This window comes from Musa acuminata, chromosome BXJ2-6 (genome assembly GCF_036884655.1).
Source record: "Musa acuminata AAA Group cultivar baxijiao chromosome BXJ2-6, Cavendish_Baxijiao_AAA, whole genome shotgun sequence".
Lineage (NCBI taxonomy): Eukaryota > Viridiplantae > Streptophyta > Magnoliopsida > Zingiberales > Musaceae > Musa > Musa acuminata.
This window is the reverse complement of record NC_088343.1, coordinates 4,371,085-4,394,280: the sequence shown is the minus strand read 5'-3', so window position 1 is coordinate 4,394,280 and position 23,196 is coordinate 4,371,085. Positions and strand designations below refer to the sequence as shown.

The window sequence follows — 23,196 nt, the reverse complement described above, 5'->3', positions numbered from 1 at the left end:
CAAGGTCGTGCCTTTCCAATTCTTCAACTCAGTGAAGATCAAACTTTTTCACTATCCGAAATCACAGGTTCCGGTTTTCCAACTTAAACGGCATTGTCTAACCGCATTGTCTACCTAGATAGAAATCCAGTTTTTGACCAACGAAGATGAAACCAACACATTCGTTCCCGAATAATAGCTAAAATTAAATAGTCAAGACATTGAAATGCCCATGTTAGAGCCAAAGAAAAATGAGTGTTCTCCAGAAATTTGAGACAAAGATAACACAGAAAGAACATTGGTCTCCGGAAGCAAATTAGGGTTTTGTTTTTCCTCGATCTAAAAGAACCATTCTGTACCTCAAAAAAGGGAACAGATTAGGATAGAATCACAATATTCGACCACGATTGAGAGGAGAACATCGCGGAAGATGGCGTAAACCCTTAAAGGAATCTGACTACGAAGACGCCGGATCTCTGATCTCCTCCTCCGACTCCTCGAGAGACGAAAAGAGAAGATTTCCGCCCAATAATAACGATCGCAATAGAGAGAAAGTCGCGGACTCGGTCCGCACAGGTCCAGCGGCACGAGCCGAGCTGTCGTGGCCTTCTCTATGTGTGCCGCGGTCAACGCCGGCTTTACAGACCTTTATTCCCTTGCCGTTTTCTGGATTCAGTAACCGGGCCCCACCCGCTCATGAGAGCTTTGCATGATTGGGTAATCATTTTTGAGTCGATTTTATTTTCCATAAAAGTCTTATATTATAGACTGCTCATTAAAATTACTTGGATAATTCTCCATTGACAAGCTACTAAACTATAATTAAGTTGCTGCTTGATCTCTCGGGTGATAGAGAGATTAGCCCTGCAGATGATTAATTAATTGGTTGAATCTTGGCTTAGCTGCCTTAATACTTAGTAAATGATAGATTCTTGATTGATTTAGCATAGTCAAAATGGTACTAATCATTGACGACTAGTCAACGTTTGCTTTAATGTCTGAACGAGTCTTGGGTTGGTCCCCTTAATACTCTATCAAACGATCGACAGTTAATTGATCGGACTCAGCGCCACATCGAATTCGAGCCTTGGTTGAGCTCGACGGAGTCAGGTTCGGTTCAATTGCCAGTTGTACAAATCACTTACTATCGACTGGGCTCGATTGGCTTCATATATTGCTTATTGGGCCAAAATACAATGGCCCCAATTAGACTGTCTCTATATATACTGCTGCGTGCTTTCGCTCGGCTTCGAAACCCTAATCGAAGCCGTGTTTCCACTCTCGGAGCTCGTCTTCCGCCGCTGCAATGCCGCCCAAGTTCGATCCGACACAGGTTGTCGACGTCTACGTCCGGGTCACCGGAGGCGAGGTCGGCGCTGCCAGCTCCCTGGCGCCTAAGATCGGGCCACTGGGGCTCTCCCCGAAGAAGATCGGCGAGGACATTGCCAAGGAGACAGCGAAGGAGTGGAAGGGTCTCCGCGTCACCGTCAAGCTAACCGTCCAGAACCGGCAGGCCAAGGTCACCGTCGTCCCCTCCGCGGCCGCCCTCGTCATCAAGGCTCTCAAGGAGCCCGAGCGCGACCGGAAGAAGACCAAGAACATTAAGCACAACGGCAACATCTCCCTCGACGACGTCGTCGAGATCGCCCGGGTTATGCGGCCCAGGTCCATGGCCAAGGATCTATCTGGCACCATCAAGGAGATCCTCGGCACCTGCGTCTCCGTCGGTTGTACCGTCGACGGGAAGGACCCCAAAGACCTGCAGACGGAGATTAGCGACGGCGATGTCGAGGTTCCTCTCGAGTGAGCTCCGTGACCGTCACTATTATCAGTTTAGGTTTTCTCTGCGTCAAAACTTCTCTTTTTTGCTTCAGTTGGTAACTTTCTTGTTCTGAGACTCTGGATTTGTCGGTGGAGTTCGAATGCGATATAATAGCTTTATGAATCATGGATATGTTTATGTATGGGTAAACATCCTCTCTTTTTGCAATCAAAATTTGATTTTGGTAAAGAATTCTGGGAATTGTTCGTGGCTTTGGCTGATTTGAGATGAAGTATGATATTTGCTTAAAGGGAAAATATCTTATCTGTCTCTTTTATCGGCATTTCCTGTTTAATTAAATCTGCAAAATTTCAACTTTTGTTCTGCTGTGTTGCAGTCTGCTCTTTAGGAAACTGCAGTGTTACATTGCTTCACCACTAGTTAGACACAACTGAAATGCAGTGTTTTGAGGAGGGTTAGAAGATCATTTTGGATAACTTAAACTCATTTGGTTTTGCATAGGCTTGAGTTTTATGTTTCTTCCTTGTTGCCCTTGCAAAAGTTGCTTCCCAATTCCAGTTAATGGTCTTTAAGATTTCTATTCATTTTATTGAGCCTAGATTGCATAATAAAAAAAAATTTAATCTATTGGAATCTTGAATCCTGGTCACCCAGGTTGCAAAAGGAGCAATCTTACCCTTCTTTTGAAAGGGGAAGTAGTCTAGTTTTAGAAATTGTACCAATGAAAAGAGAATATTTTATGTTAATTTAGCTTTTGCACACAGTATATCAAAAGTTGTTGATGAACCTGCTCCCTCTAGCAACAGGCTAAGAATTGGTTAATGCTCCTTTCTCTGTGAACTCTTCAACATCTTTCCTACCTACACCACTCATGACCACTTCACATTTGGGATAATCAACAAAGTGGCCTTATTTGAATTCTCAGTTTTCCCTGCCCAAGACCACAGCCCAGCTGAAGCATAACAGATCCTTCATCCCAAAACTCTCCCCATCTTGCCTCACAATGACCACACAATGACCAGCCCCCTTCCTTTTTCTTTGTGCACGAGGGACATGTTGAACATCACAAGTATGTTTACTAGCGTTGGTGTCAAAAAGGTTTATGAAATGAAACGGCCTGGGATCAATTTTAGATGAAGTTATAAAGATCTGATGAATGAATTCCTATCAATTTTAGTTTAATTATTTTGATCAATTATTTAGATCAAATAATGTTGATGGATTAGTTACTTATTTAGATCAATTATTTTGATCAATTCCTATCAGACCCCGATCATAATATTTGATATTAGAACCGATCTAATATTTAGGCATGGTGAGAGGGTTCAAGTAAGAAAAGATTTGTTAATGGAGTCAAAGGATTTATCACACCATATTAGGGTCATATTAGGGTTTGATCTGAGTTATGCTGGATCTTGACGAGAACGTCTAAGTCCTTGAGTAATGAAAATTATAATGCTTTTGATTATAATCACATTGAAAATGGATAATTTTATGATTGACGTATAAGGATCGGATAGATATATTATTGTTAAGTTTAAACATTTTGATTGATGGTTTAAGCCAAATAAAATTAATGATTTAATTGGCTCTCATCAAATGACACTATCCTGAAGCTCATCAGTAAAGATCTTTGCCATGCAGCCTCAGTTCGAGCCTTGACAATCTAAACTAAAACCTATTCTTCTGCCAGTCCACTCATGTTTACTTCTAAGGCATCTGCACCTAGGGCTATTACTGGAGAGCTAAAAACTTGCATCCAATGGTAAACTTCCATCTTTCACATACTTCCACTTGCCAGGGAACCCATCAAACAATGTATCATGATTGGATGCAAATTCTTTCTAATATTTGAGTTCTATTTCCTCCCAAAACATGATCTTCTCTTTTCTTAATTTAACTATGATACAAGTGCTGCTAACCTTAAACAACACAAAGTCCTGCTTAATGACCCAAAAACTCATAAAAAATCATTGACAAAAGAGTACATGTACAACAGAGTAGAGGAACTTCACCATCCTGACAGGAAAACTTGAACAGAAGCAGATGTTACTGAACCAAATAACATATGGAAGTCAACAAACCAATACTTTGGGGTGCAATGCTTTAAACATGCTGAAAGAAGTTTGTCCACCAACTGCTGTCTAGATATTGATGTACAAACTCAGAGAAATTTAGGCTTGTGTTCTATTTCTTCAGACAAAGTTAGCAAGACATCAACTGCTGCACTGACAAGCTTTTTCTCTTCTATATGCAGATATCTACTATATACTTGTTAAATTGGTATAGAATTTGAAACCTTCAGTAAACAAAGCCATATATTGGTTTTTGGTAGTGAATGACATAATAAACCTTCATGTATCTTTCTAGATCCTTTACTGATAGGAGTCTACTAGTGAATGACATTATACTAAAGAAAACAATTAAATATATGAGAACACCAAGAAATCTATTATTGACCCTGACTTTTAGTGTTAGAATGACATGGATTTAGAAATTGCAGTAGTAAGAAAGGAACAAAAGTTGTAATTCATGGGAGAGGTTGGAAAGTTGCTTTCTTCTGCAAGTCATGCCTTTTGTATTTACTCATGTCGGCAGTAATAGCACCCAAGTTTGACAAGATTGAGGTGACTGATTTATGCAAGAAAGTTTACTCATGCCTAGCAAAAGAACAAAAGATGGGAGTTGGAAGAAGCCATCCAATGATGACCCATTCAAGCTGGAGGCAGACCTCCACAAGAAGTTTGATCCATCTGGTGACTAAAGTATCTTGATCTGGTCAGAAGTCCTTAGTGGATGACCTCAACTCATCATCATATGTGAATAAGTTGACATGTTCATGCCAAGCATCTCCAAGTCCTTTTGACACAGGAACTTGTCCTCAGCATCAGCTCTTCACAGGACAAAATTGTGGGAAATTGAATGGGAAAAGTATCATTTTGTTTGGACTAAGACTACATCAACATATTATTCAACTCATACAAAGGGTTACTGGTCAAGAAGAATTTAACTCTCCTTTTGTAATTATTGTGAGTTACAAAGTAATTGCATGGTCGTATATCCTTCCTAAATCAACTCTACATGCTTTGATTTTTATTGAAATCAAAGCATGAAGACATGTCTCATTTCAATCCTACATCCTCAATGCATAACAATGTCAATTAATTTATATTGTTGCGTGTTGATTGGGTTTTCAGTTGCCAATTTTCAAATAATATGAGAGTGACTAATGCTTGCTTGCAATGTCAACTCTCTACCTATTGCCAGTTTATCCAAGTCAAATATATAACTAAGGGTAGCTCAATGTCATATCAATCCGATCCAAGTCATTCATTAAAATCGTGCGTTGACTGAGATACAGAGTCAACATCATATGGAGCAAATAAGAACAAATTTGACCAGTGTGTGGATTAAGAAAACTACAACCTTAGAGAATCCATAATAAGAGCCTAATTGTTCGATCCATCAAGTCGATCCAAACCTGATTTGTGTTAGGTTATATCGATCAGGTCGGATTCGATACATGAAATTGAGGAGTTGAGAGCATAAAATTTCCCAGAAGATAATGAATAATAAATTTAAATATTTCGATTCATACACTCATCTAATACTGAAAGTATCGACCGTTACATTAAGCAAAGCCATTTGTAACAGGCGGTATATTTACATAACAGCACCGCTAATTGGTGATCGTAGCAGTGTCATATAACGGTGATGAATAGGGACAAAAAGCAGGAAATAAGTATTATTATTATTATTATTATTATTATTATTATTATTATTATTAAGCTGGAAAATAAAGCGAAAGGGAAAGCAGGCGACGACTTGCTCTCCGACCCAGTGGTCCTCGTCTCCCACCACTCTCTTCTCCTCCTCTTAATCTCTACATAAAAGGCTACCCATTTCTCCTCCACCTTGCAGCCGATCGCGTCTCCTCTTTGGCGATCTCGTGCGCTGCACGATTCCCTCTCGATCGAGGTACGTGTTGCTCGAATCGGTGCTGTTTTGCTCAGATCGAGCTTCCTCGTTCCTGCTTCTAGGTTTTCGGAATCGCTTGGTTCTTTGGCGACTATTTTGTCGCAGATATCGTAGAAGTCGCGTCTTTATTCTTTCTGTGAAGTAGATTGATGTCTATTTCTTATTCTTGTTTCAGATTGGATATTATAGGTGTCGACGAGCTTCTAGTGATGGATTCTTAGGAGTGTTTTGAGGGGCTTTTAGTTTGCTTGGGATGGTTGAGAAGTCCAGTTTTTAGAGGTAAGATCGAGTGGTTTATAGCATTTTTTGAAGATAAGTTGGGCCGTTTGATCGTTGGTTCGGAAATAGATGGCTGATGGTTCTAAATTTGCTGGGTTTATGGTTGGTGGTGGCGGTGGCGGTGGCGCAAATGGTGTCGGAAATGGGTTCTATGACATGGGATTCTACCGGAAGCTCGATGAAGGCTCCAACATGTCTATTGACAGTGTTGGAAGCCTGCAAACGAGCACCGGTGGTGGGTCCGCTCCCATGTCTGTTGAGAATAGCAGTGTGGGATCAAACTCGAGAACTGGAATACTGCGTCATACTGCACTCCGCCTGTTCCCAGGTGCCAACTTCTCGGTGGGGCACAGTGTGCTTCGACATGGCAGAGTGTCTCATGCTATGAATGAGGATGCGTTGGCTCAGGCCTTGATGGACCCCCGGTACACCACGGAATCTCTCGAGAACTATGATGAGTGGACCATTGATCTCAGGAAGCTAAATATGGGGGTGGCCTTTGCTCAGGGTGCTTTTGGTAAGCTTTACAGAGGAACTTATGATGGAGAAGATGTTGCTATTAAGTTGTTAGAAAGGCCTGAGAATGACCCTGAGAGGGTGCAGTTAATGGAGCAACAATTCGGGCAAGAGGTTATGATGCTGGCAAATCTCAAGCACCTGAATATTGTCAGGTTCATTGGAGCATGCAGAAAGCCCATGGTGTGGTGTATTGTGACGGAATATGCAAAAGGTGGATCGGTGCGGCAATTTCTCATGAAAAGGCATAACAGATCGGTGCCTCTGAAGCTGGCTGTCAAACAAGCACTGGACATTGCTAGGGGTATGGAGTATGTGCATGGGTTGGGATTCATACATAGAGATCTGAAGTCTGACAATCTTCTTATATCTGCGGACAAATCAATTAAGATTGCTGATTTTGGAGTTGCACGTATTGAGGTCAAGACCGAGGGGATGACACCAGAAACTGGAACTTATCGTTGGATGGCTCCGTACGTGAACTTGTGTCCTTTATGCTTTTAACAACTTGAAATTTCTTGAAGTGCTTATTATAAGACAGTTTTATTCTAGTAATTCATTCATATCCTAGGCTGCTGACACTTAATTTGTTAGGTCATTTTCTGTCTAGATGCACTGTCAAGAAATTGCCCTTCATCTTTTAGAGTGTCTGACTTTGCTATCACCCAAAATTAGTTCAACCATATAGTCATTATACATTTTAGAGAAAATATTGCACTTTGTATGTTTCTATAGAAAAGGCCATACCACCTCCAAGAGATGAAGCATACTAGCATAAGAAAAAATTCTATTGAAGTAGGCAACTTCTATATTATGCTTTTGTGAATGATTCCTGACTTTGTGACAAATGTTTCTCTTAGCTCAGTCATGGACAGTACATAGCTATGTTTCATATCCGGTGGTTATTGATTATACTTATTGTCAGTTTCCAACATGCAAAAGTCATATTAACGATTAATGATGTAATATAGGGCTGCTAAGCATGTCTCCTCTTGTCATGTCAAGTAAATGTGCGGAAACAATGTTTCAGTGTCGCAAGAATCTGCTATATGAATGAAGTCCAAAACTATTGAACTAATACCCGAATTGGTTAAATAAAATAATAGTTCTAAAGCTTAGACCATGGTGTAGTAGTATTAACATGCCATTGGGATGTAGATGGATCAACAATGAAGACAACACATGAACCATAGCAGATTAATAAAGCTTCCATATTAATTATGATATATTGACAAATTGGTCAATTTTGTGCTAACAACTTTGTTGCAGTGATTTAAAAGTGTTGGGCTCCAAAAGACACCAAAGTCCTACAACGCCTGAGGCGCTAGGCGCTCTCGAATATTATAATTAAAATAATATATAACTAAATAGAAATATGTTAAACATGTTTATGAAGACCTGTATTAGAATTAAACTGCTTTGTACACTTGTCATTAATTCTAAAACCTAATATATAATTTCAAAACAATAAGATTAGAGATTTGACAATCTACTTTTAACAATATATTATTTACTGTTAATAGTAGTTAAGAGAGGAGAAAAAAAATCGTTAACAGTAGTAGAGGGAGAGAAAAAAACAAGAGAAAAGTGTCAACAGTGGGGAAGGAGATGGCAGCGGTGACGGAGGAAGCTATGGATGACAATCGCAGTAGTAGAGGAAGTTGCTAATAGCGGCAGCGGCAATGACGGCACTGACGGAAGCTACGGACGACAATGTCGTGGATGGAGGAAGCTTCCAAAGTGTATGTCAGTCGCGGAGGAAGCTGCGGTCCTCTCCCTCGATCGTAGAAGGAATTGCTAGCAGTAGCAGAAAGAAGCTACGAACGAAGGCTAAGCCATCAGACCCATTTATCGGTGATAGAGGAGGCCTTAGTCCATTGCGTTTGTGACGAAGGTAGTGACAGAAAGCATCGGCGAGGAGGCAGGAGCGCTCGCTAGGGTTGATCGCTCGGGGTCACGCATGTGTGCTGGGGTGGCTTTTGCAGGTAAGAAAGGGGATCGCTTGTGGTTGAACCAGACTTAAAAATATGGTTCGGTTCAACTATTTGAACCACGCACTCGCCCAAGGCGCTTAGCGCCTGGGTTCGGACGAGTGCCTAGGCGGCGTCTCATTGAAGCGCGTCGCTTGGTTCACTGTCGAGGTGCTCGGGCCTCACCTCGCCTCGCCCGAGTGCCTAGGTGAGCACCTGAGCACCCATTTAAATCATTGCTTTGTTGCATATTTATTATTGGACCATTAGCAAGTTTATGATTCAATTATACTTGCACATATTAATCATTTGCCGCTTGGTTCACTGTTGAGGTGCACGGGCCTTGCTTCACCTCGCCTCGCCCAAGTGCGTAGGTCAGCCCGAGCGCCCATTTAAATCACTGCTTTGTTGCATATTTATTATTGGACTATTATCAAGTTTATGATTCAATTATACTTGCACATATTAATCATTTGCTAGCTCCTGGTTTTAGGATGGTATATATACATACATGTACCTACATACATATAGATACACACAAAATTTTGTTGAAGCATCTGATCGTTAATTTTATAGATGTAGCCATCATGTGTCCTTGCATGTTCATATGAACTGTCATTACAATGGGGATTTCTTTTAGACTTATTGATTAATAATTCATGTACTCTTTCCTTTGATGAGCTTGCTCATTGCTTTTATGTGGTGCTTTCATGTGATCAGTGAAGTTAATTTTGGATTCATCGTAGTCTGCAGACACATTTATTTCACATGAATGCTTATAGGCATCTTTGTTAGATTAAATATGTTGTTTGAATTTCTCTTCCATGTTTTATCACTGATATGTGTAAATAGATCGGAAGTTGTAGATTGGTGCTCTTTCATTTTGTTTGGTTGCCTTTTCATTCAGAATTCCATTTTGTATAGCAAAGTCAGAGCCTTGGTGTTGGTGACAGCTCATTGTAATTCTTATAAAATATTTGTCCGATGATCAATTTGTTTGAAGTGTTTGAGAATTTGGATTCTATTTCGACTCCCAACCTGGTCACACCTATAAAATTATTTGTTTTCATGAAGTATGCAAATACTTGCATGGGTTTAAGCTTTTTTCTTCTCATGCTACTGCTAATGTTGTGCAGAAAATTTGATAATTTAATGCAGCGACTATCTTTGCTGTTTATATTATTGTTCTTTTACTGCACTTGCATCTTTTAAAGGATCACTGAGAATATTTTTCCTTAAGGTCATTCTTTCTTTTCATTAATTTTCTTGATTGTCCGTAAGCAATTTATCAGGTGGTGTAATGGTTTCTTGGTTGGTCAAAAGAAGTGTAGAGATTGTCCCTCTGAAATTAAGATTTTTTAATAGCAGGAATAGCATCTTTTTAATGACATAACTGAGTTGGAGCATGTCCTAAGCTGTCCTATCATAGCATATCCTGATAAATTGACATCACAAGGATGTCGAGGTCTGGATAATAAACAGAACCCATAATCGCTTTTGGATCTGTGTCTGCTGTGAATGTTATCCATATGTAATCAAATCTTAAGCTCTACTAGAAAGAGGGAATTACATCAGGAGATATTGAAAAAGTTTGAGAAGTGCTCTAGAGATACAGATGAATCTCAAAAGATACCTGAGCCAGTTTTGATTTGGAGATAACAAAAATAGTCAAAGGGGACAATTGAGTTTATGGACAGTTCTGAAATAAACTGCATGGGAATTGTTTAGGCGTGTCCAGTAGCTGACGAGATGGTTTAAGGGTTTTAATCGGGTTGTTCTATGGTTCTTTGGGGTGAATGATGATTAATTGGTGAGATGAAAGAGTATAAATTTGATAGTGAGGACAACTTTTTCTTTCAACTTATCCTTTTGCTAGCAGAAAGGAGAATATCTCTTTCCTTATTTCTGGCTAACTATGCTCCATGTATATATATATTCCTAGAAAGTCTACCTATTGCCATTGTTCAAACTTCAAACCAGCCAAAACTTTGGATTTTTCCAGGACCACAACAGTCAAAGTTGCATAGTAGTAAAGCACTGAAATACTACCACAGATATGATGGTCTTCTTGTATTAACACTGGTGTGATTCTATTGGCTTCATAACAAGGATATGCATCTCATACCTAAGCTAGTATTTGGTCAATTTTTTTTAAATAATCCAAATATATGATGATCCGAAGGTAAATACTTTGTCTAGAATATTTGGGGGATAATTTTAAGGTAACTATGAATCTCGGTTAATATCTTAAGGATATGTACTAATTACATTGATCTTATTGTAGATCCAATTTACTAATTACATTGATCTGGTTCTCATACTAATTACATTGATCTTATTGTAGATCCAATTTACTAATTGTTAAAAGCTACCTTTTATATTTCCATCTCGTTGTTTCTTTCAACTAATTTGTTTCTATTTTTTTTCTTTTAGTGCTTGCACATAATTGTTTGCTGCTGAATTTGTCTGTTGACCACACCTTTTTGTTCTCAGAGAGATGATCCAGCACAGACCTTACAATCAGAAGGTTGATGTTTATAGCTTTGGCATAGTTCTCTGGGAGCTTATAACAGGGATGCTTCCATTTCAGAATATGACAGCTGTTCAGGCAGCATTTGCTGTTGTGAACAGGGGAGTACGACCAATTATACCACAAGATTGCCTCCCTGCACTCGGCGAGATCATGACCCGCTGCTGGGATGCTAACCCCGACGTGCGTCCTTCCTTCACCGAAATCATCAGTCTGCTTGAAGGTGCCCAAGAAGATATCGTGCATACTGTTCGTAAAGCACGCTTCCGATGTTGCATACAACCAATGACCACTGACTGAGAAGGGTAGCCAGGGAAGGTGACTAGTGCTTGCTTCATGCATGGAAGGTACCCTCTGGACTACAGTTGAATGAATCATAGGAAGTCGTGGAAATGTTGGTTTTGGTTGATTCACCGATATAACGCTACCAAGTACAATAGGTGATATCCATCTTGGTCTGATCATGATAGTTCACCTTTCTTTTTGTATAGGCACAAATGAAAGTATTAGTTTAAGGTGCACGTCACGTCTAGATTGCCTGCTTGACTCAGTGTTGTGACTTCTAAATCAGGTTAGTTTCCATATGCTGTACTGTTGAAACAAGAAACAAGATTGTCCTTGTGTGTATTCTCTAGTTTTACCAACAATGTATCTTTGGTTTGTGTGAGCCATAAAGATGCAATAGGCTGAGAATTTTAGGATCGTAATCGATGTATTCCTCCGATGGAACAATATGGAGACTCTGTATTTGCCATTGTTTGTTCTATCTTTAACCAGGCAAAGTAAGAAATCTATGCAGGGAAGGTTTTGGAGATGTGTGCATGAGCATTCATTTTTATTGCCACAGCAAAGTGGATTGGGACAAATGAAACGCCAAAGTAGGGATAAAACAGTGTGGTAGTAAGACGAATGCACGTTGCTGTGTCGTTAATGCCTCTCGAGAGATGCTCACCGGAAGAATACGGACGATGTTGATGGTGGCAAATGATGATGTCGCTGTGAATGAGGAAGAGCAACGTCGATAGAGCTATTGTGAACAATGAGAGGTGAGATAAATAGAGAGGAGGAAGAGGATAATGTCAATGCTTTGCATTTGCGTCGGTGCCATTGTGCTACTCTACATTTACGTCGGCATCGATGCAGTTGCCGAGCGACACCAGTGTAGATGTAGAGCAACGTCGCCCTTCCGCACATCGGTGTCGACGTTGGCACAGATGCAAAGAGACGCTATTTTGTATATGCGTTGGCATCGATGTAGATGTCGAGCGATACTCTGCATCGGCACTAATGCAATTGCCCATCAATCCTTTCGTCACTCTGCATTTGAGTCTACGTCAACACCAATACAGATGCAGAGTATCGACGCTGATGTAGATGTCGACATTTACATTGTCCTTTTTCTCCTCTTATTTTGTCTCACTTCTTGTCTTCGCTCTCCTTCCTTATCCATAACACTCGCAACCTCCAACAACGTCATTATTTATCACCATCAAAAACATAATTGAAACATTAAAATTACTTTTCTATTTATCATTTTCATATTTTCGTCAATAAAATCGATAAATAGAGTTAGATATTTCATTTTCATAACTATAAAGATTGAAATATAAAATTTTTAAATCTAAAAATCAAAATACTAACGAGATCTAATAACAAAAAATAATGTATAATTACCCCTCTCGAAAGCCGCCGAAATGACAACATCAGCAACAACTAAAAGAAAGCGTTTTCCTTGAGTGGAAGAGACGTCAAATCTCGAATTGCTGCACTCAACCGACGTGGTACACTCTTTTACATGGATGCTGAGTTCACAAGTGGCTGATGACTCAGTGGCACGTGTGAGACAGCAAAGCGAACACCAAGCTTCGCATCCACTGTCCTATTATGGCGCCATGATTCAGATTTTAATTGGACTCTTACACGAAAGCAGGAGAATGACAACACAGAGAACCCATCGAGGAAAAAAAGGGAAAAAAGAAAAAAAGTGAGAAAGGTTGCCACTAAGTCTATTTTGAGACCTCGTCATGATCAAATGAGTCATACAGAACCCACTACATTTTTATATTTAACCCTACTTTTAATTCACATTCTTTCTTGTTTGTTACAATTATTATTCTCTTTTGCATGCAAAGTCTAAGATCGAGACAGATGAAGCTATGAGGTACCTATCATTTTTGCTATGATGGGAAACATTAATGGTTGAAATCAAATGCAACATGACGGAGAACAGTGATGGCCGTGCATTATTACATCACTGGTGGTGCAACGCAGTGGGAATATGAGGTGCGATCATTCATGGCCAGCACAAAAAGAAAAAAGAAAAAATAAAGTGTCAGGCAACTGATCCAACGAGAACATCAACAGAATCGTACCTGTAATCTGCGGATTCCAGACCCCACATGGTAGAACTCTAATCCATCTCAAACAACAGCATAGAACAATGCCAACTGCAGAACCCCAGGGAATATGACGTGCTCATCAATAAAGTATATGCAAAGAATGCAACGCATCCAACATGCGTGAGACATGATGCTATCCACCAGAGACATTATGCTCATCAGACAACAAATTTTCTTTTCAGGACATTGATTGAGACAAAATTATCATAAATATAAATATATCATTTGCAAACAATTAAGCAACCATCTAAAACGAAAAGCTCACAACATCAACTTTTCAACCATCTAAAATGAAAAGTTCATAACAACAACTTTCCAACTTTTAGCTCTTTTACCTTCTAAGAAACAACAGTTCATTTGTCATCTGAGGTATCAATCCAATAGCCATGCTCGATCAGCATGTACAACATCTATTATTTACATGACTGTCAGTAAAAGAATTCTTCATTATTAATTAGACGACTTCAGCCAACCAATTAGGTTAGTGCTCCTGTCGATGGAACTAGGTTAGCACCAAAGAGACCGCACGAACTCATGGAACAAATTGGGCAGTTGTCTAAATTCATTGTAGGCATATTGATGGGTGGAGAATAATGACCTCACCACATGGATAACCACTAGTTTCTACCAGATTTTTTGTTTAGGATACATGAATGACCAATTTGGGAGAATATGAAACCAAGATTAAAGAACAGATAGCAAGAGAAACAATACAATGTACAAAGAAAGAAGAGAACAGGAGGAAGACATAAATGCTATATACAATTCAGAACTGACGCTACAAGAGGATCCTTTGAGAAAAAGAAAATGATAGTTTTGCGATGCAACAAGTATAAAGGAACAATAACATACACACTAACTTATGAACAAGGTTCAGGCGCTGAAGCAGTCAGTAGAACTAAATTTATATCAGTCTCATATGAGAAACATCAAAGAGATTTCGGAAATAAATCATTTTTGAGTTTTAGCACTCAGTTCACTGTTTCAGTGATGAATACCAACAAAGTTCAGTTCAGCAGTGAATAACGTATCAAATTTGACCATTATATTAGCGGATAGACAGTATCTGATGAGGGAAAAGAGACAAATTTGGTAATAAGCATAACTATGCGAGCACGAGAAGTCACCAAAGACTTCTCAGACAAAGGACATTGGCATTGTGACAATTAAGGACTCGCAAGAATTTAACATCAGAGTAAATCAAGGATTCGAGAAATTTTATGATATAAGATAGGTTCATGACAGGGAACAGTTCTCATGAAGGACAATTGGCAGTAGACTTTGCAAGAAACGAGTGGACTCTGTTTGGTACAAAAGACAGGAGGAGGAATTGTACCATTGTTCTTCATAATAGACCTAAGGGAATTATGGAAAGCTTGAAGCATCACAAAAAGAGTTCAAAAATTCACCAACTCTGGAAATTGACCGTCATCTTAGGTAGACATTATAAAGGCCTGAATTAAGTTCTCTGCTGACCGCTTCTGATCGGGAGTACCAGATATCCGGGCAATGCGTTCAAAACGGGATGCCTTTGAGTCAACAATTTCTATATGAGCTCCTGATATCTGCAACGATCAAATAAAACAGAATCTAATCAAACAATTCAAGCCACAAGGGATTACAGTTTCTCTATGAAAAAAAATGACTTTTCATATTAAAACTTTTCACAATTTCACTAGTTATAGGCAAGAAAAACATAACAATTATGTCAGACCATGCAATTACATATATATTATATGATTTTCACAGTCCATGAACTAAATCTTTCAAAATTTCATCTAACATATGCCATAAGTATCAACACTGAGCTCACAGAATATAATTTTCGTCTATCATACCAGCTAACATGTTGCACAAGCAATGCCAAACCATATGCCACAAGTACCAACTCTTACGGCTCACAGAATGTAATCATCATCTGACATACCAGCTATCATGTCGTGCAAGCAATATCAAACTATGCAACCATAATTTCCAGTTGGCTGGACATACAACAGCATGCCACATTGTGGAAACAGATATATATAATTTTCTACTCTGTAACAAGAATAGGAACCTTTTTCTTTGAGGGACAGAGAACTTAGGTACAAATAGAATAAAACTTTAAAGGAGTCAAACTGAGCCACATGGGTCAGTCTGTTCCACCTTTTAAAATATAACTTACAGCAAAATACTCATATTCTGCAAAAGGTTTAACTCTTGTATCACCTTCTTGTGGGCCAATCACCAAAAGACAAAGTGCAGTAACTAGAAATTCATTCCGACAGTGCCTAACTTACTTTCCTATATATAGTTCTTCAGATGTATGCTGGTATAGAATTGAGCAAACAACAACAAAAATTGAAGTTCACATATCAGAACTGAATGTTAGTAGATAAGGGAATCTAACCCAAGGTTTTAAAGATCAGTCTTGTATTGGTGTCTGTAATCGATCAGACTGATAAGATTACGGAATATCAAGTAGCACACCAACCTATACTGCTTGGTACCATGATAAAAATTAAAATGAACTATATATCAAAATATATGTTATCAAACACGTAAATATCACCTGGTATGTATCAATATGACTGGAATTTAAAAAAATTGTACTGACCAAGGAAAAACTAAACCATCATATGACCTGTAAAGTGATGATGAACTTCTAAACAATCTAGTAACACAAAGCACAGCTATAATAGTGACCAAAACTTTCAAAACCTACCTTTCTGATGTTGTCAACATTTGTGCCACCTTTACCCATAACTTTAGCCAAGGCATTTGCAGGAATCACTACCTCAATATAAGTTGGAAATCTACAGCAAAAGAAAAGGTCAGCAAAAAACTAAATAACAAACAAGACACCTTGCATATGTATAAAAAAATGGTGCATCATTTTCATAAAAAAAACTTTAATTACAAGAATATAATAGGACAAATGAATTACTAGTTCTGAATCATAGTGAAATTAAATGGAAAGTATATTCCTCAGAAGACTTCATAACTGTCATACAATTTTACAGATGATAAACACCAAAGTTAAAGTTTAGAATTCCAATGGATAAAAAAGACATACCCTCCGTACGTATTCGATGAAAATGAAGAAAGAGGTCCAAAAGCATTCTCTCCAGCCTTGACAAAGAACATAAAATGTCATCAGAATATAACTCTAGCAAAAACATTAAAATCCATAATGATGTTACTTATCATGGTTAAGGGTAGAAAACTCCATAATAACTTCACCAGTTACGATGAAGGTAAACTAGTTCATAGCAACACTGTGCAAAGAAACAACCTGTACCTGCAACGAGCTGTAACCATACAAATTATTGCTAGAGAATATTCCCATCCCACTCTCAGTTTCAGCTCTTTGGCCATAGTTCAAAGGTGCAAGTGGTGGAATAGTAGGCAATACTGGAGGCACAGACAAACTGCTAGAATGAAGAGTATCAACAGGAGGAACCTTCTGATTGCTGTCCTTTTGAGCATTCTGATTACCATCCTTGTCTTTTAAAGCGTCTTCTCTAAGCCTTAAAATAATCTGCACGAGTGCATCACGCAACTTACCTACCTCTCCAGATACCTGAATGCCCATTTAAAGAGAAGAAAAAGGCATGAGAACAAATAACAAATCAAGTGAAACTTAATTTTAAGGACATGAATGAACCTCCACAAGCTCTTCATCAGATGCAGCACGTTTGGGTTTTTCACCCTTTGAGATATAAATATTCGCCTTTGTACTTTTGCGCATATCATTTATAATTGAACCACTCTTGCCAATAAGACAGCCAATGACTTTTGAAGGAACAAGAAGGCGAATATTAACACTGTCATCATCTTGATCATTAATCTTTTCTTGAAGCAGCAAAACAGCTTCAACTGCAGCGGACTTCACATCATTGGAAGACTGCACAGTTATAATTCATACATCACGTACAATAGATAACTATTAGCCATAACAACCAAGAGAACCATGAAAATAAAAGGACAGTTCTAACCTCTTTAGATGTGATGGTGATAATACACTCATCAGTATCATCCCTAGTATCATCAACGTTGATTTTTGCTCCACTGGATTGCCTTATGCTCTTTATAGTATTTCCTTGCTTGCCGATGACACGTCCAACTTTGTCAAATGGGCACAGAACTCGTAAGACCAGGTCCTCTGAACGTGCTGGACCACCATATCCAGGGACAATAGGAAGAGTAGATGGATACATTGGCCACACATTAGAAGCATCTATAAATCCAGGAATCTCAGATGCTTGATGAGTTGCAGCTATGACTGGTGGCAAAGATCCAGGAGGTAATATGGTGTCTGCAGTGGGATAGATACTACCAGCTGGAATTATGGGAACATCTGAGGGAATCAATATGTGGGGAAGATCAGGAACTGAGCTATCGAGGGGTATCTCTTCTTTTGGTGAAAATTTATACATGATAGCAGAAACTGTAGTTAGCGCTCTTTTAATTGCTTCAGCATCACCAGTAATCTGCACATACACATAGATGAAAAGATGCTGCCACAGTAAGCATGTATATTCTTGAAAAAATGCATAATAACATGAAATATAGTCACTGCAAACATCCAAGCCTTCTCATCAATTGGTGGATCAGGCTTGATAACACTCAAAATTAAGAATACTACATTAGAACTTTGACAAAAATCATGATAAGAAAAAACAGGACTTATAAAGTCAATGTAAGTTCTTATTCATGTTGTGTTCAAGGATAAGAAAGATGTCCAAAGCCATGCAGGCAGAAGGATATTTCTTATTGATCGCAATTGAAGCTCATGCAACTATGACCAGCCTTCTGGATAGAATCTTGAATGGACATGGACAGATTTAAATTGGGCTTAATCAAAGTTAAAATTAAATGAATAAAGGTACAGAGGATAAAACTATTTTGATAGAAAAACAAAAAGTTAAGGCTTCCAATTAACAGAACATGAAATATTGAAAGATCATCTTGTAAGAAACCTGAAAACCTAAAAATTCAGTGTCACCATCAAAATGTGGATATCGGTGAGACTGTCTTCTAGCTGACATACAAAGCCTCAAACTACAACCATAGTCCTATTTGTGAATATTTGTTCAACACAGATCCTCGACAGATGCAAGAATTCAGGCTACATAGGTCCTAAATTCCATTAAAATGGAAATAACTAGAGGCAGGAAGCTGACAAGCTTTTGTGGTTGCAGATAAAAAAAAATCATAAACATAGATAAGTTGACGAGAAATATCACTACCTTTAAAAAAATAAACATGGTTTTGTTAAAACTCAAGCACATTAGTTTGCCATTAATAAATGTTCAAGTTTATATCTCAATCTGCTTGTAACAGAAGTCCAGAAGAAACTTAAAATTTGAAAACATTGCAAGTACAATTAGCCTGGTGACTGAACTTCCTAAATGGAACAGAGGCCAAAATGATGTTATCATGCTTCCTAGATGTTCACTGCCAAAAAGAGGTGGATGCACACAGGAGTGATGGCAGACTAATAAGTTCAACAAAATGCCAAGTGTTGACACTTCTACAAGAGGATAATGTTTGGAGAAGGTCAGCACTAGTACAATTAACTTTTATCTGATGCTTCCACATCATTTGACATAGAGTTGATTAACAAATAGCTGGCCAACTCTGCTGCAATTTTAGGCCAGACATAAATGATAATTGCATTGATACAACATGTACTGTGCTACTGAAGGGGAGGCAACATAATGTCACAGATTCAACAACATAGTTTAACAAAAAAGGTACATTCAAAATATAATTTTAGTAGCAAACAACATTGCACTACCCTCAAGGAACAAATCACTTGTAATTTTTCAGAAGACAAAACCATCTTAAGGTCACTACTCAACCTCCCATAGCCAGTTGTATTAATTACCTGAAGAAAGTTGTCAAAACTCATTGCACAAGAATGCGTGGCATCAGAGGGATCCTTTGGAGTAATTTTGATGTTTGCATTGGTCTTGGATCTCAGTTTCTTGATGATAGACCCAGACTTACCTATGATATTTGCAGCTTGGCTTGCTGGCACTAGGATATAAACCCCTTCCTTCTGTTTATTTTCAAACTCATTAGAGTTATCTAAAGCATTTACTATAGCATCATGAATCTTAAGCAAGGCATCCTGGGCAGGGCAAAGTGGTCGCAGGATATCTTCATCAACATCAACAGGATTCTTGTCCTTAACATAGCAGTAAATAGTAATAACCCTCTTATCCGCACCAGGAAAAGGATCAACAATTTTGATTTTAGCATTTGTCTCTTGTCTAATGGAGTTTATAATTTTACCACTCTTTCCAATCACACTCCCGATAACACCAAGTGGGCATAGGATACGATATACAACCAATTCACTGTCCCTGGTACCATCATTGTTGACCAATCTTTTCTTCTGCTGCTTACCTTCACTGTCATTATCCCTCTGCTGACGCTTTCCAATATCAACCATGACTTGGAAACAGAAATCAGTCTGTGAACATACAAGATCTTGAGTTTGCATTATAAACCATAAGACTATGAAGATACTTTACCAATGGAATAGCACACAAGATTAAAAGACTACAAAGAGAAATAACCACCAAGCAGTTCAGAAAAAGATAACCAACTATACAACTGAAAGAGACTACAAAGTTGAAAATATGAAAATTCACAAAGCGTTTAAAGAAAATTAGAAAAAACACATTGTTCAAACATGCTCAGTACTCAAGTGGTCAGCAAGCAACAGACAAATTTGAATAGTTTGATAAACAGCGATCAAATTACATGATTAATTGGAAGATAGTTATCAACATGACAAACATATATTAACCAATCTACTACTGTATTTAATAAACAAATGCAGTAACAGATAAAAAACAGAGGTGAACTTCGTTAATATTGACACCCTCATGAAAAATGAACTATTGCAACTCAAGAAATGAAGTTAATCAGCACACTGACGTTTCTATATGCATTTAGCCTTCGTTAATATTGTGACATGCTATTTGTTGAATTAAAACACTATTCCAGTAAATTAAAATATCCAATGGACAAAACAGAGGCAAAATGTCCATCAGTGTTCGCAATCTCAAATATTACATGAATGTGGTTAAAAGATATAGAAGTAGGAAACGTTGACATTCATGATTCTAAAATATCACGCATGTGTTCAGTACATACAGAAGTAGGAATTGAAGGAAAGAGGATAGTATAAGAATCAAGAATGGTGGTGATATAAATAAAAAAAAGGATGTTCATCCCGTGAGAAAACGAGAAAACATATAAAAAATCTCAATACTGCTGCACCATAAAGCAAGGCCAATTCTCAATAAAATCAAAATCGATATTCGCTCGCAGAAGAGGTCTGAAATATGACGACTAAATAGCTTCCACCAACGTTCTGATAACCAGAAAAAGGCCCCGAATCGAGCAATAAAGATCAACAAAAACCAAGATAAAAACATCTTGGATCGGTAACAAAAACAGAAGAGGAAATCACATGATTAAAGCACACCGTAATCTGGAACGAAAACCCTAACCGTGGGCATCGATGAATCGCCGTCAGCATGAACTAAAATATCCTAACCCTAGGTGATAATTCGGGCGAAGGGGTTGGCGTACCTGCGAATGGAAGAAACCCTAACCCTTGGCAGCGGCGGGAGAAGGGACAGCGCGCGATTGACCGGGTTCGGGATGACTTAAACCGGTGCGGGGTAGCGCATGTTCTTGTGGCTGTAGGTGGTGTGCCGGTATATTCTATTATGTCATCAAACTGTGGAAAGCATGTATCGGCAATCTTCCGTTATTATACGAAATAACTGTCACGTGGGTACGATACAATGACTGTTACTTCCGTTCTCATACAAAATAACGGTTACTATCGGAGCGTTGCAATGACTGTTAGTTGCTCTAAAAATACCTTGCAGTGGTGGGACCCGCTCTCCCGTGTGGGCAGCCGAGCCGAGCCGCGGTTACTCGTCAGCGCTCCGCCCACGTAACAGAGCTCGACGGACTCCGGTGGCTCCACGCCCCGCCTGTGTCCGTCGATGGGGCGGCGAACCCCGCAACCCTACCAAGAAGTGGACGAATCTCGACCAAACACCACGGTGGTGGCGAAGGGATTGGAGAAGATGAAGATGAAGAAGACGAAGGCCGTCCCTATCCCGACCCTCCGGTACTTCACTTTCCCCTCGTCCGCCCCTTCTGCCTCCCACTTCCCCCTTTAGATTGGTAGTACTTGAAACCCTGATTCCCTGCCATATTCACCCGTCTTGACTTGTCAAAATTGAATCTTTACTGTTCTTTGCTGGTAAAAATCGAATCTTTAGTGTACCTCCTTTTTGATAGATTGTTTTTGTGCCCTTCCTCCGGCTATATTATTCTATCTGCAAGAATGATCGATGGGGCTAGAAATATTTTAGGTCCATTTACTTTAATGATGTTAGTTTTATCAATAAAAATATAAAAATAAAAAAGATAAAATAATATCGGCGTCAGCTCCAGCATCATCACCGGCCAGCACCATCGGAATGTTAAATTTATCTTTTTGCCCCTTGTTTTTATATTTTTATTAATAAAAACTGACGTCATTATGATAAATGAATCTAGATATTTCACTTTCGTAAATATAAAGATATGTAAGATATCTAACATCGTTAAAGTGGCTAACTAGAGGGGGTAATTTATAATTAACTCCGATCGGTGAGGTAATCTTATTGAATGCTTCCTACTTGAGTTATTTTTGTTGGATTAAATAATTTTAGTTAGTCATTGGTCATGGGTTGTGGTTTGCCAGTCTTGTGTGTTAGGGCTTCCTCCTAGCCATGGTAATTGACCAAGGTAAAGCCCTAGTGGAAGCTGGAGCCCAAGTGTTCTCATGCTTCTCTCGTCATCGATGCCTTGACAGATTACAAAGAGGATTCAATCTACAGCATACTTCTTCCTGATTACTTGAAGAAAATAACTGGTCGATTATAAGCACTTGGCTACTGAAGGTGAGGATTTGTATGAGATGCTAGATCTTAATGTCCTTGTATGACTTTTTCCTGAATGAGAGGACGTTTTAGCTCTATATGATTTTACCAAGTTCTCTTTTTAGCAGACTGCAGTTATCGGGATGCTTACAATTTTGACAATGGATCACCAACCAGCATTATCCGATCTTGTAGGTATGACAATTTTTTCATGTAATTTAAGTGTAACCTCTATATGAGGAAGAACCAAGTGGAAGCTGATCTCTGTTGATCATGAAAATGATGTCTTACTTGTTGGTGATGAACTTGGGAGAAAGCTCACACTCTAATGACCTCATCTAATGGTTTGATGACAGTTTTTGTAGTCAACTAACTTCCTTTTCTATATGATTACAGCGAATCTGTTAGCTGTTTTCAGAGCATTCAAATATTATCGGCGGCATTGATCCACCAGACAATCTTGGAAATGGCAATGCTTGGAGAGGCCAATTTGACGAGGTCGCATTTACATTCTTGCATCACAGAAATGTCAGTCCAGTATCAATAAGTGATGACATCATTCCAATTGACCAAGGTTACTCTTGCAACTGTGACCGTTTTCAAGTCACAAAAACAACACATTGATTTATATCGAAGTCTCATGCAATGAATCAATCTTCATCCTTGGATGCGAACAGTTGGGCTTTTTGCAGTCACTTTTGGAGAGGTTTCAGATTTTCTTCTCATACAGGTGATCCTTATCACAATCTTGTTTTTGTTATGATGCAAACCATATGTTGTAATCTTAGAAAAAATGACCAAAATTGAATAAATATAT

At 38.7% G+C, this 23,196-nt stretch overlaps 3 protein-coding genes and 1 long non-coding RNA gene across 6 annotated transcripts; 3 read left to right on the top strand and 1 right to left on the bottom strand.

Moving 5' to 3' along the window:
- The first annotated feature begins 1,217 nt into the window (after positions 1-1,217).
- On the top strand, positions 1,218-1,993 carry LOC103986883 (large ribosomal subunit protein uL11x). Its single transcript, XM_009405023.3, has one exon. It carries the CDS (start codon positions 1,286-1,288, stop codon positions 1,784-1,786), a length of 501 nt encoding a protein of 166 aa, XP_009403298.1. The 5' UTR covers positions 1,218-1,285; the 3' UTR covers positions 1,787-1,993.
- Positions 1,994-5,579: 3,586 nt separating this feature from the next.
- Positions 5,580-11,849, top strand: LOC135614322 (serine/threonine-protein kinase STY13-like). Its single transcript, XM_065111550.1, has 3 exons — positions 5,580-5,740; positions 5,916-7,008; positions 10,999-11,849. Exons 2-3 carry the CDS (start codon positions 6,089-6,091, stop codon positions 11,333-11,335), a joined length of 1,257 nt encoding a protein of 418 aa, XP_064967622.1. The 5' UTR covers positions 5,580-5,740; positions 5,916-6,088; the 3' UTR covers positions 11,336-11,849.
- Positions 11,850-14,504: 2,655 nt separating this feature from the next.
- On the bottom strand, positions 14,505-21,512 carry LOC103986881 (KH domain-containing protein At4g18375). 2 transcript variants are annotated; one of them, XM_065111549.1, is made up of 9 exons: positions 21,326-21,512; positions 21,028-21,178; positions 19,307-19,897; positions 17,412-17,906; positions 17,081-17,320; positions 16,715-16,996; positions 16,490-16,545; positions 16,139-16,229; positions 14,505-14,999 (listed from the first exon to the last, which is right to left on the bottom strand). In XM_065111549.1, the coding sequence occupies exons 3-9, from the start codon at positions 19,874-19,876 to the stop codon at positions 14,868-14,870; spliced, it is 1,866 nt and encodes a 621-aa protein (XP_064967621.1). In that variant the 5' UTR covers positions 19,877-19,897; positions 21,028-21,178; positions 21,326-21,512; the 3' UTR covers positions 14,505-14,867. The 2 variants fall into 2 exon arrangements, with proteins under 2 accessions (XP_064967621.1, XP_064967620.1); XM_065111548.1 differs by lacking the exons at positions 21,028-21,178; positions 21,326-21,512 and adding an exon at positions 20,946-20,969.
- Positions 21,442-23,182, top strand: LOC108953157 (uncharacterized). 2 transcript variants are annotated; one of them, XR_001978604.2, is made up of 4 exons: positions 21,442-21,580; positions 22,313-22,400; positions 22,508-22,574; positions 22,776-23,182. It is a non-coding gene; the product is annotated as an uncharacterized LOC108953157 (long non-coding RNA). The 2 variants fall into 2 exon arrangements; XR_001978605.2 differs by having other exon boundaries at positions 21,450-21,580; positions 22,202-22,400.
- Positions 23,183-23,196: the final 14 nt, after the last annotated feature.

Excerpts from the sequence above, each read along its gene's own strand:
- LOC103986881 (XM_065111548.1), bottom strand. Across the intron at positions 17,907-19,306 it reads GTTTTGACAACTTTCTTCAG|ATTACTGGTGATGCTGAAGC; the intron begins GTAATTAATACA and ends GTGTATGTGCAG. Across the intron at positions 17,321-17,411 it reads TCACCATCACATCTAAAGAG|TCTTCCAATGATGTGAAGTC; the intron begins GTTAGAACTGTC and ends ATAACTGTGCAG.
- LOC103986883 (XM_009405023.3), top strand. The coding sequence starts at position 1,286 with ATGCCGCCCAAGTTCGATCCGACACAGGTTGTCGACGTCTACGTCCGG.
- LOC135614322 (XM_065111550.1), top strand. The coding sequence starts at position 6,089 with ATGGCTGATGGTTCTAAATTTGCTGGGTTTATGGTTGGTGGTGGCGGT. Across the intron at positions 7,009-10,998 it reads ACTTATCGTTGGATGGCTCC|AGAGATGATCCAGCACAGAC; the intron begins GTACGTGAACTT and ends TTTTGTTCTCAG.